At 40.4% G+C, this 13,139-nt stretch overlaps 1 protein-coding gene across 1 annotated transcript in view; it reads left to right on the forward strand.

Annotated features, from left to right (window-relative positions):
- The first annotated feature begins 465 nt into the window (after positions 1 to 465).
- The window catches only part of NYAP2 (neuronal tyrosine-phosphorylated phosphoinositide-3-kinase adaptor 2), a 156,239-nt gene continuing 143,565 nt past the window's right edge, over positions 466 to 13,139 (forward strand). Inside the window, exons 1-2 of the mRNA XM_046898618.1 lie at positions 466 to 562; positions 773 to 881. Of these exons, the coding sequence (XP_046754574.1) occupies positions 865 to 881 (17 nt within the window). The 5' untranslated portion in view covers positions 466 to 562; positions 773 to 864. The remainder of the gene's footprint in view (positions 563 to 772; positions 882 to 13,139) is intronic.

Consider the following 13,139-nt stretch of genomic DNA (forward strand, 5'->3'; position numbering starts at 1 on the left):
AAACAATCCTGTACTCATTTGTCAATTATTATCCTCAAATGGTCCCAGGAAATGAAGCAGAAAAGCCTTATAGGAACATAGCACTCATTAAGCTGCCCCATTTCTAGAAATGAACAAGGGGATATCACAAGCAAGCTGTTGTTCCCTCCTGGGAGGCCTATGCAGGCAGGCCACACTGAGGGCAAAAAAAAGAGGCTGCCCAGGCTGCAACAGGTCTCAGCACACACATCACCAGCACCCCCACAAAAGGCAGCAGCTCCTTACCTGGACCTTTCCCTGGCAGGATCCACTGAGGTAGATCTGGATAAAATCCACTGCCACCTACCCACAAACACTCTTCACTGAGGGGCAGTTGCTCAGGTTCTGCTCCCACACGTGGGGCTGTTATGAGCATGACCACACTGATTGCCTCATTACCACCACCTGGTGCAGCTGCACCCCTAGGAGAGGAGCCAGACTAGAGCTCTCCCTGTGCTGCGTAGCTGTTGCAGGCCATTAAACCCTTCTGGAGGTAAAGATGGAGGCTGGTGGTCGGCTGTGATGAGCTTCCTGTGGCATTCAGGTAGGCTGGTGCATGGCGCTGAGGTGGGTGGGTGGGTGGGTGGGGTGCTGGCTGAGGTTTGGCGGGAGAGACTTGTTCTGCTTGAAATCTGTTGAAGCGTGATTAAAAAAAAAAAAAAAATCACCTGTGAGGCACAGGTGAGCAGAGATGTCTTAATGATGAAGGATTTAAGACAAAATCTGAAGCGTAGTCCTCTCTTGTATTTTTAAGGCCTTGGCTGCCCCACATGGCACTGAGGAGCGCTCTAGGCACAGAGCGGCCATGGGGGGGGATCCCAGTTAGGTGCTGGGCTTGTCTTCTGGATGGTTCATGTCCTTAGGTAAGGGCTTGGGAAGGTCCACTTGGTGTGTTGATGTCTTGATATGTGCCTCCTAATGTAATTTCTTCTATTAAATGTGTTTCATATTTTGAAAACTAGTACATCTGGGGAGGGTTGAGTGAGAGGCCTACCCCTGAAAGCCTTTGTCTGTGAACTTTGGAGCAGCAGCACTGTGCTGGTGCCTGGTCTCCACAGATTATCTTTTTGTATGGAAAGGCAAACAATAGTAACCTTGCAAGAAGTACTTTTGCTTGTCCAAGCTCTAACTGTGTTTTAGGATCATCAGTCTCACTCTAGACGTTAGCATTGTTTTCACTGGAATATGCTCCACTCTCTTAAAGTGGGGACACCTGGAGTTATTAGTAGCTTTTGTTAATGAGCGTCTGCAGTGGTTTTAACCATGTGTCTTGCAGTTTGTTAGCCTTCTTTGTAAGGCTGCAGAGTGCCAGGTGTCCAGACTCCCTCCCTGTTTACAGCATGTCAAGAAGCAGCAGGTAGTCTGCAACATTGTTGTCCCTGTATCTTGTTCTTCTCTTTCTTGCCTTTGACGCACTCATCTCTGTGTTAGCCAGGAAAAAGGCAATGCCTCATAAACAGTAAGGGAATAAATAATGTATCTTGTACAGGAGGTGGGTTCTGTCCTATTTTGTTTTTGCTTGTTTTCCTTTTGTTGCCTCTGATTCTGATGGGCAAGAACGTGGTTGTCTGTTAACTGGAAAGGGAATTTGCTTCTTCCTGTGGGGTGAAGCCAGGTAGTCAAGCTTTTAAGTGAATTTGGACTGGGGTTATAAATTTTACTTTCTTTGAGAAAATAAAAGAAGACTACAACACTCTTATTACTTGTGTTTAAAGTGATTCCCTTATGTAAAGTCCTCTAAAAGAGAACATATCTTTCAAGACTCTTAGAAGTCTGAGCTTCAAAGCTGTCTACATCCCTCGCAGTAACTTGTTGGGCAGGATCCAGGAGAGCTATTCCTATGTTCTAATCCAGCTAAATGTTTAAACAAACTGTTTCTAATCTGATATTTATCACACTGACCTGAGGCCTTCATGGAGATGCTGTGTGACTCACTGCCAGTTTTCTGCACAGCAATTCTTCAGTAATTCTGAACATCATGCTGTGTGCCACTTGCCTACTCACTGTAAGAATCATTTTTCTGTCTGCTTTTTCTTCCTTTGGTGCCCTGCCCCTCTTCTCTGCAGCCTTTCTTAAAGGTTGTGCTGCCATGTGTGACTGCATTTTATAAAAGACTGCAGTAGTGATTGCTGACTGGAATACCAGGTACACCTTGATGAAAAGGGGCCAGAAATCCAGACTGGTGTAAGACACTGAACCCATTGAGCTTCAGGGCACACAAGTTTAATGAGGAAATTGACTTTGCAGTACAAAAAGATACAGCAAAAGCGTACCATCTGGAGGGTGATGTGCTGGTGAGCATGCATTTGTGCATTACATTTCAGTGGGAGTAGGAGGGAATGCCTAAATGTGCTGTTCAAAGTGCAGTAGGGGGCTAGTCCTCACATCCCTCCGTATGCAGAGCTCCCTCTGGAAGCTGATAAGGGAGCATCTTGGAGAGCAGATTGTTATTCTGTGAATTCCTTTTATTCTCCATTTTCTCTGACTTCACTGTTGAGAAATTTCCATTATTGCTTTTCATGCTGTGTCATAGACTTGGTGTCTGATAGTTTATGTCAAGGCCAAATGCTTGTTCTTGGAACACTACCATCAGAAATGGGGGGGAAAAATCTGAAAGAGGCTGGAGGAAGTGATAAAATCAGTGGTGCTTTCAGATGTGTTTTGTTTGTGTTCGTGAATGCATCTGTGAGGTTTCTTTAAACAGAAGGTACAACAGGAAGTGCAATAGGAGGCAGATGCTTTAGAGCAAACAGGACTGAAATTTTGCAGTGAGAAAGAGATCTGACTTTGTAGAAGAGACAGAGTCCAATATTCTGCTATTTCAGTTTACTGTCTATGATATCCTTCCTGAAGCCAAGCGGCAGGACCTTCTCAATTCTTGTTGCTGCTCAATCCATGTCAATAGTGCTTCAGGAAAAAAAAAAATCTAAATATTCATCCAATACAGAAAACAGTCCAGTTCATCAATATGTATATGTAGAGAAAAGGACTGATAGGCTGTGTTGTAGCATGATTTTGATGATGTTAAATTTAATTGTATGTGTGGTTTAGTGTCCTCGAGGTGCAGTTCATGCCACTGAAGGAAAATAATCCTGCGTAGTTTAAGGTGTGTGGATTTTTTTCTGGTTTGAAAGCAATGTGGACAGGAAATGAGGAAGGACAGGGACATGTGTAAGGCCTCAAGTGCAAAATATGATGTGGCTGTATAAATCATAAGCAGAAAAAGCGTGTGCACCCAAACTGAAGGTTTAAAGATGAGGATGGTGTGTTAGAATAGGCTAGGAAATTCTAGTCAGGCTGTCAAGGATTCTCTTGGTAATCGGAGTCCAATTGTATTATTTCAGTAGCTCCTTGCTAAACTGCAATACAGTGGCCTTTGCATTTCTATTCAAACCTTTGGCTGTTGGGCTGAGGTCTTTTAATGCCATTTTAGTGTGGTGCGGTTACTGTTCCCTTAATTTTGGAGCTTGCATCAAGATGTGTTATGGATAAATGAAGAGAGAGAGTTAAGATTGAAAATGTCTTCATTTCCTCAGAGACTCTCCTTTAAAGGTCGTTGATGTTGGGGCCATAGTGTTGACTTAGGCAGGAATGACGAAGGCAATGCAACAGTCAGTACTTGTAATAGTAGAATTTCTTTCACTAGGTGAGATCTCCAGAAAATTGCAAGTTACTTAAATGCAGCCAAATTATTTTTTTGCATATGTTGCTTGTTTCTTCTTTTGCAGTCTGTTTTCTTTTCACGTTTGTACTGATTTTGAAATGGGAAACCTAGCGTTCATTCTGAAATGAAGGAATAAAATTACTCAGTGTTATCTTCTAATTAATAAATGACCAACCATGCAATATTAACCTTAATGTGTACTTTCTGTGGATGACAAGCTAATGCAGTGTACTGTAATTGATAATATATGGATTCACTAGAGTATACTAACCCTTACAAGCTATCTTGCCATGTCTATCAGTAGAAAATTGAACATAAATCTTGCAACAGAAACCCTTTTTCAGAGTATGTGTATATATATTATTTTAAAAGAGGGGAAAAAAGGCTCCCATTGATTGATTGCTTTTTCATTTTTGTTATTTAATGCTTCATCTTAAACATGTTTCATGAATATAACCTTATTTACATGTGGAATGTATGTTTTCTCTTGGATATTAGTAGCTCTCTGCATATGTGACATACTTGACCTGCATAGAGTAACATGCTTATGCTTTTCCACGTCAATGGTGATGAGAAACTCAGGAGCCCATTAGAGGGACAAAATGAATCTGTGCCCTGTGCTGGTCTCACATTCTCCTCCACTTGATTTGTGTGCTTAATGTTTTCCTTTTCGGATAGATGTAATGGACTGACATGTTTATTCATAACAGCCAGATATGTATTTCCCACTTCATTCACTCAGGTCCTTTTTCCTGGCCTCTTCTCAAGCTTGTACAGTCTTTCCAGGGCTTTTGCCATGCCTCTCTGTGACCAGCTGTTATAACAGATCTCTGTGTTGGGACTTCTGAGGAAGTGTACAGAATGTTGGATCCTTGAAGGCTCTGTGAACAGACATAAATAGGGTGGTGATATGAGCTGTACAAGCATTGCTTTCCCCCAGAGATGTAAATGACCTTTGTGCAATAGCTGACATCTACCAGTGCAGGAAGTAACATAACGTAACATCTTCTTGTGTTTGCAAGGGATAGTATTGATGGTTTGAGGAGGTTTTTGCTTGGCAGGTATAGTTTTTTTTTTTAAACCTGGAACTGGAAATAGACAGTGTCTTACGGTAGAACTATGTGTGGCTTACTTTAAATTTCATTTATTCTAAAGCCTTGTTTAAAGAAATACTTTTTAAATAAGCTGTGTACTAACTTTCATTACACAACTGGTAAGTCTAGGAGAGAAGCATTATTGTCCTCGTCAGATAAAGATGGGGTGCAAAGGTCATTCTGTGCAGATCCTCATTGCTTTTGAAACCAGGTACATAGGCCTTTTACCTGTGAGGGGGTTATGATCACCTCTAATGAATGCAGCTCTAAGGCTACAATTAAAACTATGACTTGTGTTCATTTCTATTAACTGCTTCAGCTGTGCTCTTCTGGTTCCTTACGGGTAATAATAATTTAAATGACTTTATGAAATCTGACACGTGCTGCATTTGTAATTGTTTGCTTTAAAATAAATTTTGTTTAATTGTAAGTGTGTTTGGGAGTCACTGCTGACAACAGAATGCCCAGAGCTGTTATGAAATAAGAGTTAATCAGCTTTAAGGAACAAATACATGTTGAGATAATCAAATATTTTCCTATTCTGGCCAAGAAAATAAGTTTCATTTGGGGATAATGATCAAAAGGATCTCTTTGAAAAGATTTTAAGCCAAATGAATTTGGACAAAAGCTGCTGAGAAGAAGTTCATGTGAATTCTTTCATGTGTAAGGTTCAGAGCAACCTCGAGGTCAATCACTTTGCAGTAATTTGCAAAAATATAAATGCCTTAATTAAGCAGGTTTTAAATAAAAAGAGGAGTTAGAAATTGTTGGCTTTAATGTATTTATACATGTATGTTTTTGAGAAGTTGGAGGGGAAAAAGCATTTTAATCTCACGAATCAAAGTGACATTGCTGTTATATCCTCAGAACTTCTGTAGAAATTTTCACATTCATCTGCTTTGTAACTGCTGCCACATGGCATTAGCATAACTAGGTAACCTGGTGGAATCAGATAGTCTTATCTGAGGCAGTTTAATCAATCCTTATGATTGTTATCAAATATAATGTTTTCAAGGGACCCTATATTAGCCCAGATTGTACACTGAGTGACAAGCAATCCCCTAATGGAATTCATTGCATACATTTTGGTCCCAGCTGGGATTATTGCTTTCACTTTACTAAATGTAAATTTCGGATGTTTCAAGTGAGCGCTTTGTGCATTAGGTGAAGCCTATGGAAATACCACTATGAAGTATACAACCAGTTATTGTTTACAAATTCCTTTACTTTCAAAAGAGGAATATTGAATGCTGTTCTGTCCTGATTTCTTTGATTGTTGGATGATCTGAAATGCACCCATCTTGGTTCTCCTACTCCCACAAACTGGCAAAAATCTGGAGATGATTGTGGGGGAATGTTTGAATGTAAAGCATGAGCATAGGTCGAGCTATAAAAGTTCACAAAGCAGAAAGGTAACCAGGCTTTTATTCTCACAGCATCTCTGTTCATCTTTTCTTGTAAAACAATCAATCTCACTCCCCACATTCAGTAGAAGCCTTTACTACACATACATGAATATGTAACCAGTATAACCTATTGGATTCAAATGCTCACTGCTGACTGTGCTGTGTACCTTTGACTGTTTATTGAACTGCTGTATTATGGGCAGAAAAGCAAATATTTGGACCTCTGCTGTGTCATTGCTGCAGTTGGGAGCCAGATCATCCTGTTTTATGGTCCTATTTGACTCCATGTATGCTAACAATATGTAATAGACTGGGCCTTCTCAAAGCCTGTAATGGTGCTGCAGGGATGTATAACTCAGCAGCTATGGCGAAACGTGGAATTAATCTTCCTATTCCCTTCATATAGCTCTAAATCACATATCCTGATCTGAATGTATCTGAGTTCCTGCCCTTGCCCACTGTTCCCCTCCAGTAAGCAAATCCAGGTGCAGGTTTGCTGTTTTTTGTTTGTTTGTTTTTTAATTATTATTTATTATTAAATTGAATTTGTCAAACTTTGAAATTTCAACACCTGTGTCAGTAATCAGGATAGATTTTCCTGAGATCTAAATAATGACTCCAGAACAGGTATTTTTCTCATTTGTGAGGAGAAGGGAGGAAGAACACTGCTTTATGGCTTTAGTCCAAAGATGCTGATGCCCTCCAGCAGCAGAGCTACTATGCCTTAGCTTGGCTAAAGCAAGCCAAGGTCTGTGATAATGCAATACCCAGTCACTTATGTTTTCCTGTCTTGAAAGACTCCTTGTAACTAGATAGAAGGGGCAAGCTTTTTGGTGTGGGATTAAAGCTTGTGTAGTGGAAATGCTGATTAGCAGCCTGAAGCAGTGATTGAGCACCTGGTGGGCAGGCAGGGCCAAGCCAGGGGAGCTCAGGTGCATGCAATGTACCTGAGTGATTGGAATGGGTGGAGCCAGGATCCAGCCCTTCCCACACCTCATTTAAGGGTTGGCAGTGAAGGGAAGGGTATCTTTGTGGAGATCCCTGTCTGCCTGAGGCCTTCTAAAGATAAGCAATTTTTATTCCTTTGTTTCTGTGATTATGGCTGCTGCATTTAGTCTCGTCCTCATTTGTTGTGGCCTCAGACTTTGCTACCCTGCTATTGTTGTGGTATTGTCTGCTACGTTATATTGTTACAAGCTTGCAGTTCTGTAACCATGCTTTCACCTTCGTGCAGCCCTTGGTCTTCAGGTCTCCCCTGTAATGGTGTCAAGAGATTAAGTAGTATAAATGAGCCAAGCTTGTTCTCTTGTAAGTCTTAGACTGTTGCTGGTTCTTGCTTACTAGAAAAATCTAAGTTTTTGTTTGGGGTTTCTGAGTAGCTGCCTTTTTATTGGGTTTGCTATATTTGTGTACATAACCAGATGAATTTACTGACTCTGGAGGAATCTTATCTCAATTTAAGTGGCATAACTACTCTATGAGGAATAGGAATTTTGTTTGTGTGTGTATATATATATATATTTCCTTTTTTTTATTAGCCCAGAATATAGTCTATTTCTTGTAGAACAGCCAGTGCTGACCTCGTCTCTTCACCTGTCCTCCATGTGTGCTCAGGGTTCCGTTGGTGGAGAACTGAGTAACTGCTTAATATTAATGAAACAGTAAAAATAAAAGCAAATGTATTACGGAAGCTGATATGAGTGAGCAGAAAAGCTATTGTGACAACTGCTATTACTGTTCATTCTATTGTCTGGTCCATTTGGTTTCTAATGTAAAGTGGCCTATTTGTATACAAGATCTATTTACAACAATAGTAATTTCCCACCCAATGTTAAAAAAGGAACCAGGGGGCAATGATGACACATCTGCCAGGTTCATCCAGCACCAGCCATGTGATGCTGCATCTAAGTATGAAACAATCAGATTTAATGATCAAGCGGAAGATGAGGAAAAACTGATCAGGCAGCAGCACTTGTAAAAATGTTCTAGGCCTTGGTTGTAGACCACAAACTGAACATAAAGCTTTGATACAGTGCTGTTTCTTGATTGCTTTTGGGTGAATGAATAGGGTGGTCCTATGTGTGATGTTATTTCATTTTGGGAAATTCTCTTTTGATAGCTGTGATTTCAGAAAGATGTAGACAAAAATTCTATGCATGTTTTATTGTTGGTGTCTTTTGGACAGTATGAGCTTTAAGAAGCTGAGGAAGTTAACGTCCAATATGTGAAAGTCTGTAAACACAGAGGTGACCTGCTATTTTCTGTTACCTACTGAGAGCAGACTTAAGTATTTTCAGCCTGAAGCAGCTTAGACAAGGAGGTGATCTGTTCTCTGCCTTTGGAAGCCTTTAATGATAGGTTAAAAGCACCTGTGTGGGCTGGATTGTAGATCCCTCACAAGCTGGAGCAGGGCAATTGATGATGTGATGTTTCTAGGCTTATTTTCTCTGTATCATGTAGTGTGTGGAGTCTCTTAACATGGTGACCTTGATGTCTAGCATGTTGTTTGTGCAGGCTTTCAAATCTTAACTATAATCTTATTCAGGTAGGCTTCAAGATTAAGGAGCAGCCTGGGTTTTTTCCCAAAAAATAGATCTTTTTGACAAAAGCAGGAAACCAGTCCAGATTTTGCATTATCTCAACTTTGATTTCTGGCTTCACTGACTGAGCAGCTGGGATCAGTCCCATCTCAGTGTGCTGCAAGAAGAATAATGATGATTGCAACTCACTGTGGAAGTACTCAGAATATTTCTCATTCAGGGCTTAAATTAGAGTTTGTAAGTGTTTGTAAAATGAGTGCGTGCTATGCTTATGTGCAGCTGAAAGCCTGTGGTATAAATGAGCAACAAGATTTGATCCTATGTATTTATTATTATTATTATGTGGGGCTTTTTTTTTTTTGCCTCAGCTCAGTGAATATGAGCGGAATAAATCCTGGCCTGATGAAATCTAGAAAGTGCTCACACTGACTTTAGATGCACCACAGCTCTTTTCTCACAAATGCTAAAACCGTATGAGCTAAATTTAGCACAAGGCTTTTCTTATTCTTTAAGCAGCAGGGAAGATCCATGAACTCCGAAAATAGCGACTTGTTTTGGTACTGATGACACAATAATTGCACTAATATTGCCGCTGTGAAATTTAAAGACTTCTTAGGAGAAAAGTTACAGAAAGTAAGTTACACAAATTACAGTAAGTATTTTAACAGTAATGAGCGTTTGTTGACTTCAGTGTGACAACTGAAATATAGGACTTTTGTTCCCTTTCTAAACACGACTCTGCTATCGTATCCAGAACTATTTTCCATTAATCGCTTTGTTAAGGCTTTGCCAGCATGTAAATCTCACCACGACTGGGAAGGAAAAAATCAGTACCCAGAGTGAATTGGAAAGCAGAAGCGCCACAATAGAATATATGATGTGTTAAGCATTCAAAATGCTGAGCTATTGTCAACAGTCTGAAAAGCAAGTTGGCCAGTAAATGAGCTGGTATGCCAGGCTGCAGCCGAAGAGCGCTGACAGAAGGAGCTTGCTGCTTGATTAAATTGGTGCGGCACAGAACTGGGTGGAGAACAGCAGGAGCTGCTCTGTGGCTGCCTGCAGAGCCCAGCTGCAGGGGCTGTGCTGAGGGGAAGGCTGCAGCATGGGAATGGGAAGTGTCTGAGAGGAGCATGTCTGCTTCTGCCTCTCTGCAGAGCAGGGGAAGCATTATGGACCAAGGTGCTTTCACAAGCATGGCTTGAGTTGGGCTGCTTTATTTCAGGAAATACCGAATGCTGCACGATCCCCAGAAGCACCTTCTCAGTGAATAGTATGTCTATAAGAATCAGGGAGCCATCTTTTCGCAGATGCTTTCTGTTCCCTCGCAATCCTTTCCAAATTGTTTAATTGTTTGCCTTCAGTATGTGCTGAACCCCACACTGAGTCTGGACAACATGCCATCTTTTAGGTATTCACTGAACTTGTCATAGGGTGGCTTCTGTTGCACTGCATTTGATTATATCAGTTGTTCCATAATGATCAGTGAAAGCTGTGGCTCTCTCTTTGCTTTGGGTATGTGCAGCATCAAGCAATGACCTTGCATGACACTGAAAAGCAAATGCTGGGCATGTGTATGAGCAATGGTTTTCATTCCTTCTGAGTATATGTTCATACCTGCTTCTATATCTTTAGTACTTGTAACCTCTTGGCCAAGTTCTGTATGGAAATACAGGAAGAATGTTTGTATTTCTTGCCTGATACCTTTCTGAGAGAGAGATGCTGTCCTCGTGCTTAGATAGCTGGTGGAGGTGAGGGACCTCGCACACCTCTCGGTTCTTACAGTGCTGGTGTTTGGAAGACTTTATAAAATCAGTACGTGCCTGAATTTCCACAAACAAGCTTAATGTTTCTTCAGCATTTCATAGGGTGGTGGCTGGTAAAATAGTAAGAAAGAGCAGTCTGCAAAGAGGAGGGTGAAAAATAATAAAAAAGCAGCCCGTATCTGTTTTTATAGTAAATGCAAAAACTGTCCACAGCTTCTGTTGCTTCTGACCAGGACCAAATTGGAAGCAGCAGCTTGGTGTTGAAAGCATTTATATCTTATTTCTTGTCCCTTGAGCTGTGCAGTTCTTCTGCCATCAGGGTTTCACAGAAGCAAACCTTCCAAAGCAAATAAATAAAATCCCAGCTGACAAGCTAATATAAATGGTATGAAACAGAAGGGTAAATGGGGAAAAAAAAGACTGATTTGACATAAACAAATTAGAGCTGTTGACAGTGTGGGTGATTTTGAGAAGTGCAGTTCCATTAAATTCACAGATATGAATCTTGACAAATAACAAGCCCTGGTAATTTATATAAACAAGGAAAGGGAGTAATGAGTGGATGTGGAAATCTAACATCCAGATTCTTGTTAGTGCAGCACAAAATGAGGCAGTATGGATGGAGAAAACGGCCCCTGCCACCACGAGGCACTACTAAGTTATAATGCCTTACGAGAAACTTCTAGTGCTGTGCCGGTGTTGGAAGGCTGCTGAAATGGCTGCAGTTGTCTGCCTTCCACACTATAGAAAAAATAAAAAGCACCCTCAATAGACAAGGTTAGATTGTAAAGTCACATAAAAGCTGAAGCCTTTCAATGCTGTGTTGTTTGTTTGAGAGCAAACTAATATTTGCAGCAGATTACTCCAAGGCCAGTTCAAACTAGCAGATTCCTAGTGCTGTACACACAGTAGGCCCATAGTTTGGGACCTGGGATTCTTTTTCATTCATCCAGCATTTTATCTGCTTTTTGCTAAAGTTTCTGTGCAGGTACGCAGTGCTTGTTCAGTGTGATTGGCCAAGATCGCATATAGCCTACTGCTTCCTGCCTGCAGGCACCTCCACAGCTTCATACTGCTCTGTTATTATTTTAGAAAGAGCTTTTCTTTTCTTTTTTTAACCATTCATTGAGGACTGTTAATAGGAAAGCCTATTAAAAATTCAAAGCAGTGAATTTATTTTGATAAAAGCTGTTAATTATAAATGTCCAGCCATATGGCCATTAGGACTAACGTTTAGTGGGATAAAGAGGGGATGAATATTTTAGACGATGAAGAACTGTTTTAGAAAATAGAAACTTTCTTAATATTATGTTTCATGTGGGTTTAACAATGATGTGGTGGCAGATAGCCAGCAGTGGTTCAAACTGAAGAACCTCGTCTTCCTTTTCTTTTTTCTTTTTAATGCCTTGCTATTTGCAAAACTATTTGCTAGTCTCAAAAAAAAAAAAAAGAAAAGAAAAAGAAATGCCTCAAGGAAAGCCAGATGGCTCAATATTGGCATCTGAAATTAAAATAAAATATTCAGCCATACATATGTGCCTTAAATACACTTAGCTGTAGTCCTTTGTTTATGAGCCAGACTTTTCTCTATTGCTTTTGCATTGGTAACTTTGAACTTGTTTTGCATATGTTTTAGTAGATCAAAGTTGAGTGAAAATGTGCTTAAATAAATATTTGTGCATATTGCTTCTAGTCCCAAATCAAAGGCACAAGGTCGGGCTTTGGCCAGATGGTACACTCCGAACTGATAGGGGTTACTTTGGACAGGAGGAGAAATGAGGCTTTCTGTATTGGTACCTCAGTCTGGCAATTTCTATTTAATTTCTTAATTAAGCTTTGCATGTGGACAAGGATATCAGCCATCTTTTGAATGCATTGCAGCATTTCCTAATAATAATATTGCTGTTGCCTATGGTTCTGCTCATACTGAAAATCCTTCAGCTTTATCTGCAGGTATAGAGTCCTTGTTGCCTAGTACCATGTTGTGCAAAGTAAGCAACAGCTCAGGAAAGTGTGTGTGTGTAAATCAGCAGATAACACCGCCAACTGCAGAGCATAGTGTAGGCACATTGAAAACCCAGTTCTTCTATAGAAGCCATCCAACTCCTGGAGCAATCTATGTAATTCCTTGCAGGTATCCAGCATTTTTCATCTGACATATAAAAGGAAACTGTTGTATTGTTTCTGCATTGTGAAACTCTTTTTCTGGTGGAAAAATTTCATTTTAACTTTTCCTGTGTCATCTTATTTTAATAGTCAATAGGCATTTGAAGGCAGAGATTGAAGACTAGAGTAGCATCAATCACTGCTACCAAAAAATGCAATTTTGGAAAGTGGTTACATCAGAGATCCTACTTTGTGAATAGCACCCAAACAGGACCTGCCTCTCCTTCACACATTCTTGGTTCAGGAGACCCTTAATGAAAATGGAAGTATATGCATGGTCTATTTTTCTGTGAGGCGATTGGAAAGCTGAAGAGGTCACATTTCATTCCAGTCAGACCTGCTTATGTTTTTTTCCTGATCTCTATAATCGTGAGCTCTCTTTTTTTGTATAGTCCTCACTTGGACCTGTTTGCAGATGTTCTTTGCCACTGTCAGAAATTCTTCACTTCTTTCAGCCTTGAGAATAATAGGTGAGTTTAATAGACTAA

Source organism: Gallus gallus, chromosome 9 (assembly GCF_016699485.2).
Source record: "Gallus gallus isolate bGalGal1 chromosome 9, bGalGal1.mat.broiler.GRCg7b, whole genome shotgun sequence".
NCBI lineage: Eukaryota > Metazoa > Chordata > Aves > Galliformes > Phasianidae > Gallus > Gallus gallus.